The following is an 18,896-nucleotide window of genomic DNA, read 5'->3' as shown; positions in this document are numbered from 1 at the left end:
TAATAGTTAATTTTCATTAATCTTTGTGGTCAAGAATTAACAATTTCTAATTAATTACAAATATTTCATCCCCAGAGAAGAATGGACAAGATGGTGGGATACAAACACTGACAGTCCTCAACTACAGTTGCAATTTTGAGGTATTAGTAATCAATCTTCTGTTCTTAAACGTCCTGGTAAGACACGGGTGACCCCAGAATAGAATTTGTATGAACCATGGAGTATGTGCAGAGTTGTTATTTAAGTGACTGCAATGCTCATAAACAATTTGTCACATCACCACTGAATACAGTCTGCATGCTTATCAAGGCAACTGTCGTGATTTTCTCCAAGATACACCATCATTACTGAAATGGATCAGAAACTTAGACATGCAATTGTAATTTTTATATTACATTCATGTTCATATATTTTTATTCTGTATTGTACTGCATGTGCCGAATGCCAAATAATAATAACCACTTCCTTTGGTATCTTCCAGGGATGGTTCCCTTTTTCCTTGTTCCCTCTTCTCATTCTACCATATGCAAAATTTCACTAGTATTAATCCTCTAACAACCTTTCAGCAGTTTATATGTTTTTGAATTACACCCCCTTTTTTTTTCTTCTATTAATTAAACTGTTAGTTTGCATGCCTTCAGTCTATGCATGTAATATACATTACATTACATTGGACGCTCACCTTTATAAATTTTGTACACAAATCATTAATTGCCCACACACCGCATTCATTTGATGTAGGCCCTTCTACCTCTCACATGCAGGAGTAATAAAATATAAATTAATAATTGAATAAAAAATAAAGTGCAGTAGTGGTGGTGCTCAGTGTATTATGTACTATTGACTGGGCAACAGACAAATAAAATTACTTTTTTGGAATTATTGATTTATCTTTGAAATTTAAATTCTGTGAAAATAGTGCTTTCTCATTATTTAGTGAACAACATGTAATATAATAAATAAATATAATTATTTATATCTTTATTGTATAGCCTGTATCATCACTTAAATTCAAATGTTGGGAGAATGCTAGGCCAGAGTCATTTTATGCTCGGGATAATGCAGAAAATTTCATCAAATGGTGTCGAAGATTTGGAATCAATGAAGCAGTAATCTTTGAATCTGATGATTTAGGTAAGATCATCAGTCTGGTATATATTTCATTATCAAAGAAATTTCTTAGTAATCTGATATGATAGGAACTGTAAAACCACACTAATTTTCATTAATTTTTCTGTTGTTTTAATGCTGAAAAATACCTTTAACAGTTTTTTATCCAACTACGTTAACAAAAATTATTTGTTTAATTTTAGCCATATTATATGAAAAAGTTTTAACTATAAAGCATCATTTCTCACTGAACATTATTACTAGTTGATCAATTAAACTTATGCAGAGTGAATCCATGCTTAATAGCCTGATGACATATTTGAAAAAAATGGAATTAAGAAACTCCAAAATGGGGGTTTCTGAATTCAATTTTTTCAAGTAATTATATGACATAGTTGGCTTCTATTAAATGATACTTCACTAGAAGCTATCTGATTTCAATTATATCCATATAAATGATATTCATATACATTTTCATAAGGTTTGGTTCATTCTTCACAATCTATATAAATGCTTGTTGAAAATAATCAGATTTCATTTAGCTTCATAATCCAAAATTCATCATTATTATTATTATTGACATCCGACTTCCATGGAGTCAGAGACTTATCATTGGGGCACACTATTGCACACAATGCTCATCCAACCACGTCTTAAACTGATTCAATGTGTTCACATTCACAATACACTCAGGCTATGCATTTCACTCACCAACCACTTTCCTCACCCCTATTCTGCTCATACCCTCATTATACAGTTTCCAGCGATGCCCTCTTGTTTCTCCCCTTCCCATTCTATGAAAGATCTCTTCCATATCAAACTGATAGCAATCTCTGATTAGCTTGTACGTCTCAATCATACTCTCCATCCTCCTTCTATTCAAGAGGTTATGCAATTTACATTCTCTCAATTTGTCCTTGTACTCCACATTCCAAAGACCACTGACCACCTTTGTGAATCTTCTCTGGACCCTTTGTAACATATCCTCCTCATGAAAACCTGGTGACCAAATCTCTGCACAATAATCCATATGATGCCTGATCGTGGCCTTATACAATGGCATCGTAACCTTTTTATTTTTCCATCTCAATCAGCATCATTGTCATTATCCCATGTAACATCACAACTTGTGCAGTGTGGCCCCCTGAATTTCATGGCAGTGAAAGGCAAATCACTGCATGGATCTACACGAAAGACAAAAGTAGACAGTGTATATTTCTGAAAAATGGTATGGAGCCATGAATGTAATAAGTATGTGGGAGAAGATGTCACAGATATTTATGTAGAGAGGCTGAATAATAGGATGAGTGTGGGTATGTAGGAAATGTAATATTCTGATGGAGCATGAGGCTTGCTTGAGTAGGGAACACGGCATCATAACTGACATGGAGTTGAAAATTGAGTGGATGTTCAGAGCATGCAGAAAGGATGGCACAGAAAAAAATTTGATTGATGATAAAGTGGGTGATAATCTATACAATGTTAAAAACAGAGTGAAATTAGTGATAAAGTGGGCAATAATGACATGGAAAAACCAGATGCAGTTAACGGTAAGGTGATAAGCAGTAATGACAGCAAATGTGTGTGACTGGCAATAAATTAGTGAGAGTGAATGACGGTGAAAAGATGATGCAAGATTTGAAAGCTGAGTTGGTGAAGATGACGTGAATGCAGAGTGAAATGAAGAGAATTGCAAATAAGTATAGAAGAGTGAAGAAGATGAAAACAAATGATGTTGGTATGAAAATGGCAATGAAAGACCTGCAAGTAATGTATGTTGATTCAATTATTAGAGGTGTGATAAATGAGAAGATTATTATTACCCAAGACCTCATGGAGTCAAAGACTCATCTGGGAGGTCCTTTTATCATACACAGCTCATCATACCATTCTTTAAACTCGCTCAAATTCTCTGCAGACATCACACTCTCAGGCAAGGCATTCCAATTATTCACAACTCTGCATGAAAAAAACCTGCCTCTCACTTCCCTACTCACACCCTCTTTATACAGTTTCCAGGGATTACCTTTGGTTCTCCCCTGATCTCCCACTATTTTCTGTAGAACCTCCCTAGCATTGATCCTATAACAACACCTTACTAACCTATAGGTCTCTATCATATCCCCCCCCCTCTTCCTCCTCCTGTCCACCAGACTCTGCAAGTTGCATCTTCTCAATCTTTCCTCATATTTAACATTGCAGAGGTTAGAAACTACCTTAGTCAGTCACCTCTGGACCCTTTCCAACATCTCTTTGTCCTTCTGAAAACCAGATGACACCAAATCAGGGCACAAGAGTCCATGTGTGGCCTAATCAAAGCCTTATACAATGGAAGCATCATTCCCAGAAACCTTTGTATTGTCTTCACAATTTTGGCTATGTGTCCCCCAAATTTCAGATCCTTATCCACTATCACCCCAAGATCTCTTATTTCTTCCACCTCCAACAATATATCCTCACCAAGCATAAATTCTGCATCCCATCTTTGTTTTCCAAATTTAAAACTTGACATTTTGCAACATTGAAGCACACTGTTTGTCTTCCTGGATAGAAAATTAATAGTGATTGAGGCATTGGATATGAGGACCAAGTGAGCAAAGAAGTTGGTAGCAGTAGTAGGACTAAAAATGGATTGCACTTGAATGACTGTGTGTGTGTCATTTGGAGAGACTGCTGCTGGAAGGGAGAGTGATGAGTGCACAGAATAATCTGAACAAGTAAAAACTGATATGAAAGAAGAGGGAGAGTTAGGAAGGAGAGATTGAAGTGGTGCTTATGAATGAAGATGGTAGCATGTGTCCAGAGAATGAGAGAACAAGTGCAAGAAAACAGGGAAATAGAGAGACTCAAGGTGGACAGGGAAACACAGAATGAGGAAGGTTGATGTTCCAAGAGGATGTGAATATGTGTGTATAGACAAAAAGGAAAGGGAGGGACCAGGGATGTAGGGAAAACAGTTGAATTTGAAGAGGGTTCTGGGTTGAGTAAGGAGAAAAAGAAATGTCTTGAGTAAAGTATGGAGAAGTGTCACGAGTGATAGCAGTTAAACTTTTTTTAGATTCAAGAATGAGCAATTATGTTTGTAGAATAATGCTAGAAGTATCAGAAACAAGAGAAATGGTTGCATTGATTGAGTTTATTCACTCAAAAATTGTTGGAATAAGTGCGACATAGTTGGATGAGGATGACATCCTCACAGGAATCAAGATGAAAGTGTATGATGTATTTTGCAAACATAGAAAGGGTAAAAAGGGGGGTGGAGTGCTATTGATGATAGAAAAAGAGTTGTGTCCATACAAGGAACAGATGCAAGGGGGAACAGGAAATTGTTGGAATAAGTGAGACATAGTTGGATGAGGATGACATCCTCACAGGAATAGAGATGGAAGTGTATGATGTATTTTGCAAACATAGAAAGGGTAAAAAGGGAGGTGGAGTGCTATTGATGATAGAAAAAGAGTTGTGTCCATACAAGTTACAAATGCAAGGGGAAAATAGTGGTAATAGTTTTGAGGCAGTATGGTGTGAAATAGAGGTGAATAGAATGAAATATTGGATGTTGCTATAGACCTGGTAATGTGGAGAGTAGTGACCAGGAAATTTATAAGCAAATTAGTCAAGCAAAAATTACCAGCCTGGTTGGCCGAGTAGTTAGCATATCTGTTGTCCAACCAAAACACTGCAGGTTCGAATCCTGTCATGGGCATGGATGTTTGTGATGGTCTGTGAAAATACTAGTGGTGGTGGTGGTGGTGGTGGGTGGCATTGGTGTAGATGATGATTGTAGTTTGAGAATTGGGTGGAGACAGTTGTAGAGTAAGTGCCTTCCGCTGATCACATAATAATAATAGTCACATAATAATAACATAAAGTCACATAATAATAATAAATGGGAAAAGAGTGATCATTATGGGTGATTTTAATTACCGCAACATAGACTGGGATGATAAGATAGCAACTGGAAGTAAAGAAAAGTTTCATGAGTTTTTGAGGAATAGTTACCTCAGGCAGTATGTAACGGGGGGGGGACACCAGGATTGGATTTGATCATCCCATGAGAAGTGAGATCAGTGCTGTTTGGGTGATATTCAAGAACCATTTAGTAAAAGCAATGTCTAAATGTACTTAAAAGGTCAGAAGGTTAAATAAGGTTGGTGTGAAATGGATGAAGCAATTAAGCATGAAGCTACATAATAAGTAGTGGTAGTAATGAATTCTGTGAGGAATGCACAGAACAAGTTAGGAGGGTGACTTGATTGGTAAGGGTAACAAAAGTTCAGTATGAGCAACAGTTAGCTAACGAAGCAAAAAAAAGAAAAGAATTCTTATGGTAGATGGAATTGATTGGAGAAAATGGTATAAGGACAACTGCTATGGAGGATTATAGATGGGACATTTAATGAGCATTTCCAAAAGGTTTTTCATCCTTGTGAATGTGACATCATGAAGAATCTGAGAGCATTGGATGATGATGAGGTGGAGAGACTGTGCATGAAGAAGAGGTAGAGAGACTGTGCATGAAGAAGAGGTAGATTCCAATTCCATTGTATAAGGCCACATATTGACTGATGTGCACAGATTTGGTTACCTGGTTTTCAAAAAAGAAAAAAAAAAAGAGATTTTGGGGACAGGTTCAGAAGTTATTGACTAAAATAGTTTCTCTTCTCTGGAATGTTGAATATGAAGTAAGGTTGAAACTATGCAGTTTGCAGGGTCTAGTGGATAGGAGGAAGAGGAGCAATATGATAGAGATGTATAAGTTAGTAAGGGGCTGGTATAAGATTAATGTTGAAGAGGTTTTTCATAAAATGGTAGGAGAACAGGTGGTCATCCCTAGAAGCTATATAAAGGGAGTGTGAGCAAGGGAATGAGAAACAGATATTTTGCATGGAGAGTTGTGAATGATTGGAGTGCATTGCATGAGAGCATGATGTCTGCAAAGAATTTGAATGTGTTTAAGGTGCAGTATGATTAGCTGTGTGTATGACAAAAGGGACCTCCTAGATGAGTGTGACTCCTTGGGGTTTTAGGATAATAATAATAATCTGAAACCCTGTTCTAGAGATCAAACTTAGAAAATTTGCAGGCCACTTTAGGCTCTAATAGCTCAGCAGTGATGTGATACTAGACAATGAAATTCTTTACCACCTAAAGACTCAGACATTCATGCTCACAGTGATTAAAACTCAAAGCCCATTTTGGTTGGATTTGCTTATTTGCAGTTACAGCCAAAGCAACTAAGGCTGTGAGGCCACTATTATGCCTTAACTGTGTATTCTTCTGACTGGCTTATTATTATTTTTTTCTGGGAGAAAACACCCTGCTATCTCCATATGAGATTCCTAATTCGTGTTTAGTTGGAATGTCCTAATAAAGGTTCTTTGCATCCTAGATTGAATTTAAACTGATGTCTTTGCAAGCTGAATAAGAGATGTGTAAGTCTCTGTATAAGTGAAACTGTGCTCCAAGAGGAGGCAAAATTTTGTATCTGGGGATGATGATTGACAGAAGGTTGAAGTTCAGAGAACACATTGCAAGAGTTGTGAAGACTACATGCATTGCTGCTATGAAAATGAGGACATTAGCAAATAAAAAATGGAAGGTAGTGGAATCACTGTAAAGTTGTACAGTGGTTCTAACCTCAGATAAACTTGTGTATAAATTTTGTCATCTGGTTTCCGTTACAATGTGGAAATTCTGAAGAAGGTCCAAAGACAGGTGACTAAGACATGATAGTATTAGGACTTAGGAATGTTGGCTGTGGAAAGAAGTTGATGAAATAATTGCAGAGTTCAGTGGATAGTTGGAGAAGAGATGATATAACAGACTTTTAGGTTGATGAGGTGATCATCTTGCAGTATTAATGTAGAAATGATTATGCATAGAGTGGAGAGAAAAAGGAGGAAGAATGAGAGATCATCATCCTTGGAAGATATGTATGCCATATCTTCCAGGATTGACTATGGAGAATGATGTGATGGATTACTGGAATGCATTTCTAGGGCATGTAATGAATTCCAAGTATGTGAATGAGATTACGGTCCAGTGTGATGTGTTGCTCTAGGAAGATATTCCACCGTGACTCTGACAACATAGAGATCTGTTAATAATAATGAAAGTTGCACAATATTCTTGTACAGATTTCATTATTATTAACAGTTGTAGATAAGTCAAATGTTTTGTCTTTGATTACAATTAATGAAATGACATTGAATGAAGTCAGGATGGCATTCTCACAATGAGTTTTATGAGTCTCTAGAGGCAAAGAATAATACTAAAAATTCTTTCTATCTTTTGGGGGGGGGGGGGGCAATGTCCATTTATGATATTCCACATGAGAACATTACTATCATATCAATTGAAACAGGCGCATCTTGTTTAGTTAGCATCTGTAACAAATAATTAGGACAGCCCACTTATTATTGGAGACCTAAAGTGGTTTGAAAATGTTCCATGTTTGCTCTCTAGGGCTGTGTTTCTGGACTAGCTAAAAAAATGAATAAAAAATATTTAAAAAAATATGAAATCAGTAAAAATTGACAAAAAAACAATCTTTAGCCCACCCACGGTATAAATGTACTAGAGTTTTATAATTAAACCTTCATGATTGGAAGCCACATTTAAAAAAAATATATATATAGACTCTGTCCTTATGGCTGCCAATCCTGTTGCTGAGTGAGTACACATGCGGTGAAGATATGTGCTTAGTAGTATGTATCTTGATGATAGAAACTAATGATTAGGTGGTAATCATGTGGCGAAAGTTTTTAAACTTCTTCTTCTCACTTTAGCTGATATAAATTTTTTTATCCTTTTGTTCAGGAAGAAATGTATACCCAAGTGGATTTTCTCATATACTCCTAAACAGGAGATTCTCTAGAATTTTTGATAAATAGAATTCAAAATATTGAAAATTAAGTTGCACACAGTGAAAAAAAGTCCTATGTCAATATCTTGGCCAGATTTTTTTGAATTACAAGGACAAAAGTATGTTTGGTTAAAAAAAAAGATTTAAAAAAAAGCTATTTAAAAAAACAAATTAGTTTTCTGATTTTTTTTTTGTGATTACATTGCTATCTCTGTGCAAAATTTCATCTATTCATTCATTTACTTAGCAGTGTGCGTATTGCATATTCTGTCAACATGTTTTAGTAGTTTTGCTAGTTGAGCTATTTCTTTATTCACACAAATAATTATAATAAATAGAATTGCTATAATTTTATTATATTATATTTATTTTTTATTATATAATTTTATTAGATGACATATTCTAAATATATATCATCTAACAGCTGTGTAAAATTTATTTTCAGTTTTGTCGACTCATCCTCGTAAAGTTGTATTATGCCTCTTAGAATTAGGACGCATTGCTTCCAAATATGATATTGAACCACCTGGTCTTGTACAGTTAGAGAAAGAAATTGATGAGCAGGAAGAAGATCCAATATCTGATCTAAGTTCTACATCATCAGCTTCATCTCCAGTTCTTCTGCATGGTAGAACTAATTCACCATCGTTAGAATTTACAGTCCCATCTAATGAAGTTACATGTGAAAGAACATGTCCCGACAATGGTGATATTCCAAAGAACAGAGACTCCACACCTTTACCTGGCAAACTTCAAAAACAGTCAGAACTGGATAAAAAGGCTAGTTTCTCCGTTTGCTTTATAATGAACTTAATTCCTTAATACCAAATATTTATGGCACACAAAAATTATGTTTTAGTGTGTCTTAATTGTATATTTTTTCTTATTATCGGTAAAGATAACGGAATCAGTAATAAATATGTAGGTATGGTAAGAAAAATAATAATACCTCCTAGTTTTGTTTAAAGGAAAGCAATGGGAGTGGTATTTCATCAAAACAAAAGTGAATTACTTTCCTCAGACTTTGAAAGTTTATGCCATTTCTTGACATAACCACTTCTCCAGTCTACACACTTTTATAAAACCACCAGAAGTTTATATGGTTTTGGAAGCTTTATCTGGTAAAGAGTTTCTGAAGCATGCCTCCTAACCTTACTTGCCTTATTTATTAATGATTTATGTTTTGATGTCATTTTCTTCAGACTACACTGAAAATTTGATAGTTCATACTTGGAGAGTTAGCAGCTGCATAGAATTTTGTAGAAGGATGATCTTTAAGAATGTGGTTAACCTTTCAGAGAGAATATGTAACCTTCTTAGAAAAAACATTCCTTTCTGGTGGCTATAACTTAAAGTGTAAAATCAAATGTATTAGATAATTTTCCATGCAAGCATCCTCTCCCTTCCATTAACAACAAATAGACAAATGCAGACAAACTCAGAAAAAATAAAAGGAATGAATTGTACAAAATGATTAAATAATACACAACCTTATGTGTATTAGGATAATAGTATTCTTTATCTGCTCTCCCAAAAATCCACTGTGCTGCTATGTACATTCAAAATTGTCTGCTGTATTCTGAAGTAAAGTTCATAAGAAAGGCATTAATAAATATGGGAAATCAGGTGCAGTAGTCCATACTGGAAACTCTTCACCATGCTAAGTAGCAAAAAACACTTTATTCATTCTTCTACTTGTCATTTAGCTTTTCTCTTCATTTTCATAACAACTTAAGAAATTTTTTTCCCCCAAACATTTTCAAATAATGTATATTGAGGTCATCCTTTTTTTTGTTGTTTTCCTCTACTGTCCTCCCTTCTGATATGTTTACAGTCTATTTATTATGTCTCCTTACGTGTTCTAACAATTTCATCTTCCTTTCTTCCATAGCATTGTATTTCTAACTTAATCATCCATCTTCGCAAATAGTTCTTGCAAGATATATGAATGATTTTGTTTGTTTATTATTCTTACCTCGAGTGTTGCAAGTGAGCATAGCGGGAGATTTGAGCTGTGCTAAAAAAAAGTGTTTTTAAATTAGTGTATAGTGTAGCTTTTTATTGCAAATTGTGCTGCATTTTTTTCAGTTTGGATACAAATATCCTTCAGTATTGTTGTTGGGATTTTTTTTTGTTTATATTGTGTTTTGCTATATGTTTGTTCATACTTCTGCTTCTGAAAATGGTGTCCATAAAGAAATGCACTTTGGCAGCATGGAAGACTCTGGTACAAAGATCTACCTTGGAGTTTTTGCAATGATGCATTGTGAAAATTGCTATATCTATGCATCAAAAAATGTGAAAGATTTGTGGACTGTTTGGGTACACACATACTCTGAACATTTGCGCAATGTAACTGCCATATTCTATTCTCATGTCTGTACTATTTAAACTCGTATTTCAGCAAGCCCCATGGTCCATGAGAATATTGCATTTCCTACATACCCATACTGGTTCTTTTCTATTATTCAGTCTCTATGTAAATATCTGTGACATCTTCCCATGCATACAGACTACATTCACGGCACTATACCATTTTTGAAAAATACTCATTGTTTACTTGATTTGTTTTCCATTCTAACCTACATAATGATTTTCCTTTTGCCGCCAGTGTGCTAACAAAAACAGTGAATGTATGATAATATCACCTAAGATATTTATACAAACACTGTATTCCACACTCAGATATCTCAGTAATACTCAATCTACAAATTATAGAATATCAGCACACATTGAAATATAAAATTTAATTATCTTGCTGCAGTCCACATGATGACCAGTGTTTAACTCATACCACCTAGCATGAAGAATTCAATCTGATTTGACAACTTCACTTTTGCACTGTGAACCCAGAATATCAGGCCCTTTACAGTCTATTTATTATGTCTCCTTATGTGTCCTAACAATTTCATCTTCCTTTCTTATATAGCATTGTATTTCTAACTTAATCATCCATCTTCTCAAATAGTTCCTGCAAGATATATGAATGATTTTGTTTGTTTACTATTCTTACCTCGAGTATTGCAAGTAAGCATCAAGTTGAGTGTCAAACTCAACTTGTCTGAAATTTTTTCCTACCAAGTGTAAACTTTGCATCCCATTATTGCCTACCAAATTTCAGATCCTTGCAATTTGTAACACTGCCACTTTTTTCTCCTTCTCTCTCTCTCTCTCTCTCAACTTTGCATGGACATAATTCTGCTGCTGTCATTAGCAGCACTCTCCCCTCCCTTCTTGTCCATCCTGTCTTCACAAAAAACATCATATCCTTTCGTTTCTATTCCTGTCAAGATGTCATTCTCATCCAATCATGTTTCACTTTTATTATTATTATTTTATGGCATATCCATAGAGTCCTGAGACTCATTGTGAGAGATCCAAATTAACCATTATACACACAAATCATACCATACCTCTTCTTGAATCCATTTACCATCAGGCAACTCACAACCAATTCTTATAAACCATTCCACTCACTGACCACTCTCCACACAAAAAATCTGACCCCCCCCCCACCCCTACTAACCACACTCTTACATGACATCCATGGATGGTCCCCTAGTTCTCTATTTGTCATATTTGAAAGATTGAAAGATTTCATTTGCATTAATTTTATAAAATCCCTTTAATATCTTAAAAGTTTCTATCCTGTCCCCTCTTTTCTGCCTATCAACTAAACTTTTCAAACTACAAACCTTCAACCTATCTTCATAGGACATATTCTGCAGACCATCTTGGTCACTCCTCTCTGAATCTTTTTAACCACCTCATGGTTCCCAAGAAACCCAGGCGACTAAATCTGTGTGCAGTAGTCAAGATGTGGCCAAATTATTGCCTTATAAAGAGGGATAATAACTTCTACTTTTTAGCATGTTTTTCAACATCCAATTAATTCATTGTGCTATTTTACCAACTCCTGCATTATACCCTCTGAACTTTAACTCTTTGTCCACCAATTATCCCCAAGTGTCCCTTATCCCTTGTCCCTTATCGATTATCCCCAATTATCCCAATATTCAATTTCCTGCAAACCAATACCATCAATATGATATACCATATGCAACCTTATCAACTTGAAGTGCATAACCTTACATTTTGCAACATTAAATTGACAATCATTATCCTTTGCCTACAGTGCCAATTTATTTAAATCATCCTGCAGGATATCTATATTGCCTTTATCAACTATTGCTCTCCCCAGTTTTACATCATCAGTAAACAACTGAATATCCCCTCTTAAATCTTTCCCTATGTGATTAATATACAAATTAAAGAGTAGTGGCCCTAGTACTAAACCTTGAGGTACTCCACTAGTTACCATCATTCTCCTAGATTTCACTCTTCCATATACTATTCTCTGGTGTCTGTCCATCAGCCAACCCCCATCCATGCTACTACCTCACATCCATTCCCATTTGCTCCAGTTTTTTTTAATAGTTTTCCATGTGGTATTCTGTCAAATGTCTTGGCAAAGTCATGCAGTATCATGGTGTAGCCATTACCTTTATCCAATTCTGCTGTCACTTTATTATGAAATGTGAATAAGTTACTAAGACAGGACCTATCCTTTACAAAGCCATGCTGCCCATTATTGAGTATCGCATCCTTATCTACCCACTGTTGTATTTTACCTTTTACCAACTTTTATAATTCTTGAATCACTCCTGATATATTAATTGGTCTGTAATTTGCTACCTCTGTCTTGGAGCCACCTTTATGCAATGGTACTATTTACTGAGCCTCTGTAACTCAGTGAGTATTGATGGAGCCCTTTGGTCAGAAAGACCTGGTTTCTATTCCTATCCATCACACAATGAACTTTTATCTGGTCTCTTTTGACTGAAGGTGAGTTAGCCAGTCCTTTATGGAGGTTGAGGGTTTTTCCCCAGGTTTTTCGTTCCTCAGAACAGGCAAACCAGCCTGTGAGTATACATGGATCTACAGTCATAAAATACATACTTAATCCCTCAATAGGAGGGCTCAACCAGTCCTAAGGGGTGGTGGAGGAAAGGGGAAACCCCACACAGGGAAAAAAAAAACTATCTTACCCTCTTTCCACTCCCTTGGAACCTAGCCATAGCTAAGACTTAGATTGACTACTTCATCAGAGGCAATGCCAATTCTCTTGTAAATTCACGTAGTACATGGGCTGATATGCCATTTGGTCCCACTATTGTGTTCAGATTCATATCTTTTAATATGCTGAACACCTCCTGTTCATCTACCTAAATGTTGATATGCATCTCTGTAACATCATCTGTGTCCAGGAGTTTGACTACCATGATGTGACTTATGGTTGATTACAGGTATAATGATAATGTGGTGAGAACCTTATCTCTTCCACATTTGTTGCACGTATTTGTGGCTGTAATCCATGTGTGTTCACAGGGCTAGTTTTCCTGTTCTGAGGGATGGAAAACCCGACTTTCTGGATGAAAAAACTTTCTACCCTCAGTATGAGACTGGTAACTCACCATAGTCAAAGGAGATTAGATAAAGGTTCCTCACATACTCAGGTCTTTCCAACCAAAGGGCTTTGTCTATACTGACTGAGTTATGGAGGCTCCTCTGTAACATAAGCAACTGTAAAATTACCACCTGGATGATACACCTTTGCAAAATGATTACTCAGAAATTCAACTATTTCTTTTGGTTCAGTCACTTTCCTACTATGAGCATTGTTTAAATCATTCTACCATAGCCATTTTCCCTCTTACTTGCTACATAATGCAAAAGCTCTTTTGGGTTTACTTCAGCCTGTTTGGCTAATTCTCTCTCATAGTCATTTGACCTTCATTACCATACTAGTCACCCTTCTTGCTTGCACTTTGTACAGTTCATGAGTATGCTGATCACTTTTTTCCTTTATATTTCCTCCACGTTTTTTTTTTTTTGTTGTTGTTGTTGCAGTTCTTGCTTTATATCTCTACTCATCCACTTAATTCCAACTTGGTTTATCCTCCTGGCCCTGGATATGCATTCTTATACTGCTACTCTCAAGTAATCATTAACCACTGACAGTCTTTCCTTTAGTTTCTCAAGCCATGCATTGTTTCAAAATGACTCATGAAGCTCCCATAATCATCAGTCTCATAGTTGAACATAAATCCCTTCTTGAAGGAAAACTCCATGTTTGGCAACTTTCCAGAATGAGACCACATGGTTACTCTTCCCAATTAGTGGCACTGTGTTGTGGGTATATCTTCTGATGATATTATCAGATCTAACACTCTGAAGCCCTTCTCCCCCTCTATAACATGTTGTTTCATGTGATTATCCCTTAGCAACAGTATAAATCCAACTTCCATCTTGACATGCCTCCTTTCCTCCCTCCAGTTGATGTTTACATAGTTAAAGTCCTCCCATAGTTTGTTTGGCCTACACTCATGGTGCTAACTAATCTGTTGAAACATGGAATCTATATCTTCCTGTGGTTGGGTACTTTGTTGGATACTGCTATAGACTAGGGAGGCTATAGCAGTACCCAACAATGTATTTTGTCCTATTTGCTTCTTATCGCACACCAGGCAACCTCAAATGAACCATCTCCTTCAGACCTAAAATCCTCTTTAATTTCTAATTTTGTTGGTTATAATTCTTCAGCTCTCATCGGCAATACCCCACCTTCTGTCCTATTCCTGCTATCCTCCCTGAAAATACTCTTTACATTCGATCCCTCTAACCATATCATTTTCAGTCAACCAGGTTTCATGGGTGCCTATAACTTTGGGCCAAGTCGAGCTTATCAATGACAAAAACTTCTCACTTTTATTCGTGATACTTCTTGCATTTGTGTACATGCATTTCAACATCCCTTTTGTACCCATAGTTACCCTTGTGTAATGTCATTACCAACCCATTTAAATTGGAAACCTGTGAAATCCCATTCAGTATTGCATGATTATTACTGTACACATGTTTATTTCACAGGGTTGGCCAGACACATGCTAGATTTCATTCATAATATTTTTAGTTTCCCTGGTTTTACACTACCATGCTCTCACTAAACAATACTTTCTCCAAACATCTTATTCCAAAATCATTTAAATGTAGTCCATCAGGATTTTGTCCATCACTCCATACATCGATAAACTGCACATCATTCCTCCTGCACAATCTTCTCATTGGCAATCATGACCCCTCTCAATTCTGTCCTGTTATATCAAGTAAGCAGATCCACAATCTTTACTTTCTTACTCTTCATTTTTATTTCCACTAACAACTCTTTCATTTCTTCTGTCATTTCATATTTCTCACCTCTCATATTTCTTTTAATTGAGCCAAGATCATATTTTTCTATGTTGTATAGGTTTCATTGTTTTCTTTAATTTTATTGATGCTTTAATGACCACAGGGTTGTAGTCTGATCCAATATTTTGGCTTGTAATGTTTTGGCTTGTAAGATGTTATTCCAGAATCTTTTTTTTAATCATTATATAGTCAATTTAGTTCCTGCAGCTATCTCCGGGACTTTTCCATGTGTAAAGTCTTCTAGGAAGCCGGCTAAATAAAGTATTACCAGATTGTTTTCTTCACAGAACTGTATTAATCTTCCTTCTCTTGGATTTCTATGTTCCAAGCCCTGGTTTCCCATGCAGGAAGAGATCTTTTCTGAGCCTACTTTAGCATTTAGATCTCCCATAACGATTGTTATGTCATCTGATTTAGCGTTGTTAAGTACATTTTGTACAATAAAAATATTAAAAGGTTGAGCTGCAATTTTTATTGCAATTACTCTATCACTTATGGGTCAAAATACAAGTAAGGATTGAGAAATCTTTTAGTATACAAATGCTACTCCATTTCTATGACTGTCTCCACACGAGTATATAATTGAATGACTCTTTCTGTTTATTTTTCCACTAAGTCCATTTGATTTCACTGATACCAGCAATGTCAATTTTTATTGGCTCTTTCACTTTCATTGACTTTCACTGACTGACATATGTAACAAAATATATGAAACTGGACACCTACCAAAAGATTTTAAGCACCTGACATTTCCTACCAATACCTAAAAAATCGAAGACATTCAAATGTGAAGAGTACAGAACAATCAGTCAGATCAGTCGGATAGCAAAAGTTATGTTATATATCATCCTAGAAGAAATAAACATAAAATCAAATTGGAAATTAATGAAACACAATCTTGTTTTCAGGAAAATAAAGGAACTAGAGAAGGACTCTTCAACATTATAACTATTATAGAAAGATATCTGGAGAAGCAGAAAGAAGTCTACTTATGACTTCTTTCTGCTTTAGGATATGAGATTACTTCCATACATTGGGATAAGTTCCAGATATGCATAATAAATTATAGAGATGATGTAGGATGAGTGTTAGCTCTGGTGCACAATGTTTGAGAACAATTGTGCACCAGAGTTGGGGAAATGCCATCAGGACCAGAAGACTTTTTAGTATCCAAGTTATTTAGTAGTTTGCTGATAACTTTTTTGTCAAACTATAGGAAGCATGTGGTGCTTGGATTCCAGTATGATAGGAAGTGATTTCCCTTTTGTCATCTCTGCAGGAGAGTGAAGAAAGGAATGATGCCAGGAGGTCAGCTTTATCTTTGGGTGAAATGGTGCCGCCATGATGAGAGAGAGAGAGAGAGAGAGAGGTGGAAGTGCAGGATAGCAGAAGTTACATCCAACAGCCTTAGCAAACGACCAGAAGGCATGGCTTCCATTTGGACAGGAGGCGAGTTTTCTGTTGGTAGCCTTTATAAAATCAGATTTGGAGCAACTGATGACTGATTTGCATATATTGCTGCTTTGGTATAGGCAAGCCACATGTGGTAAGCTGAAATTTTTTTTTTCTTTGATTTTTTTTTTTTTGCGTTTACACATTTTTTGTTGAATCTGGGCTTGGAAAGTGGATGCAGATTCCAGAGGTTATCCCAATTGCTCCTTTGTAGTGCCAGAGGATGTGAGGTCCAAATAATCAGGGAATGGAGTGGGCAGATCTACAATTTTTGTTAGATCATTATTTATAGCAAGGACTTCTGCTTCTTGTCCTGTTTGGTCATTGGTGCCGGAGTAGGGGAGCCAGTTGGAATTGTGGACATTGAGGTTACCCAGGAAGATGACCTCACACATTGGATAGCTGGATTGCATGTAGTCAAGTTTCATGGACTGGAATGTAAAGAGATCTGAGTGGTTATTAGTGTTTGAAGACTGATAAATTCATCAAATGAAAGTTACTAAATGGGACAAGGAAACCTTGAGCCAGTAAAGCTCAAAAGCAGGGGAATTCTAAATTAGCCATTCTCTGGCAGGCTATGTCAGATTTCACAAAGGTGCAGGTGGTGAAAAGTATCGTGGTGAAAAGTTTCATGAAGTGTGTGGTTTGGGTACTGGTAGTGGATAGTTGATGTAACTGCAATCTGGGTTTCTGTCAGAAATACGATGTCTGGTCTAGAAGATTGTAAGTGATAGTAGATGTCATTTATGTTTGTTAATGCCACTAAGAGAGATGAGTTGACATGCTTAGAAAAATTAAACATGGAGACTTAAACTTAAGTGACATAGGCAAAAATTTAACAGCTAATAAATGTATGTAAAGTTCTGAAACCACTTAATATTGTAGTATTGTATATTGTCCTGTCAGGAAGATTTCTATCTTCCTTTCTTCATCTAAAGACAAACTTTTTCCACTCAATCTTCCAGGTGTCTACCAGATCCCATGCTCCTGTTTCTGTCTTACTTTGGACAGTTTGAGAGATCTGCAGTCATCCATCATGAAGAATATAAATCTTACATCCAGTATCATGAACCGAAACAGTCTGGCTTAGTAGAACATGCTGTCTCGACTAAACATAGAAGTAGATTCCTTATAGAGTGCTTATATGAAGAGAGTTGTGAGACCTTTCTATGCTGATCTAACTTAAGCAGATCTGATGGCCTTCGGTTATCCACTTTATGGAAAATATTATTATATCATTTTTATGCAAATTCCTGATTATTATATTATTGTAATTTTTTTTTAAATAATTGGGAATTTTACTGACCATTTGTTTTCACATTAACACTATAGTGGTACTTTTTGAAAATTATTCTTTAATGTGTAATTTTATACTGCGTTCCATTTTCAATATGCCTATATTGGCATATTGAGGATGCCTTTGTCTACATGGAAAAACAAACAAACAAAATTGCATTGCAACTAATAAATTTATTTTATGTAAGTTTAAGTTTCCATGTTTAATTTTTCTAAGGAATATAGCACAGATGGTCTCATGTGGGGAAACTGGCTTGAGAAATGAGAGGATGCACATTATATTGTAGAGCCAGGAGTAATCATAGCTATATAAATACATAGACTGATTTTTTGTATACAAATGCAAGGAGAATTAAGAATAAAGGAAATGAGTCTTGTGGCATTGATTGATTAGTCATCCAAAGACCATTTGTATCAGTGAAACATAGAACTGAGGAGGAAATTCCAACAGAAATAGAAATCAACAGGTGCAGCATATTTTGGCAGGAAAGTAAGCATGGTGGTGGTGGTGTAGTGTTACTCATAAGCGACAAATTGTGCCCTCTCATGGTGGATTATCACAGTGAAAATAGCACTAAGAGCTTTATGAGTATATGATGTGAAATAGACCTTTATAAGACAAGATATTTAGTAGGATGTTGCTAAGTCTAGGGCATATAGATGGGGTTGAGCAGGAAATGTTCAGGCAAATGAGTTTGGTAAATGCAGGGAATGATAATTATGGGGGACTTCAACAATTATAGCAGTATAAACTAGACAGAGGAGGCAGCATGCTTTACTAAGGGAACTGCATTTTGGATTTCTTGAGGGACAATTGTCTTAGGCAGCATGTGGTTAAGGGGAACATGAGTATCAAGAGTTTTGGATTTGGTCATAGTATCAGAGGCTCTGATTGTGACTGAGATGTTATACTTGTCCA

General features: G+C 35.9%; 1 protein-coding gene across 1 annotated transcript in view; it reads left to right on the top strand.

Annotated features, from left to right (window-relative positions):
- LOC150099042 (growth arrest-specific protein 2-like) overlaps nt 1–18,896 on the top strand; it is a 196,458-nt gene that overhangs the window by 139,235 nt on the left and 38,327 nt on the right. Inside the window, exons 4-5 of the mRNA XM_090404982.1 lie at nt 993–1,134; nt 8,424–8,758. Of these exons, the coding sequence (XP_090261108.1) occupies nt 993–1,134; nt 8,424–8,758 (477 nt within the window). The remainder of the gene's footprint in view (nt 1–992; nt 1,135–8,423; nt 8,759–18,896) is intronic.

This window comes from Typopeltis vanoorti, chromosome 15 (assembly GCF_054136105.1).
Source record: "Typopeltis vanoorti isolate ZY-2024b chromosome 15, IOZ_Tvanoo_1.0, whole genome shotgun sequence".
In the NCBI taxonomy this organism is placed as follows: Eukaryota; Metazoa; Arthropoda; class Arachnida; order Uropygi; family Thelyphonidae; genus Typopeltis; species Typopeltis vanoorti.
The sequence above is the reverse complement of the archived record's forward strand: the minus strand, read 5'-3'. Positions and strand labels throughout refer to the sequence as shown.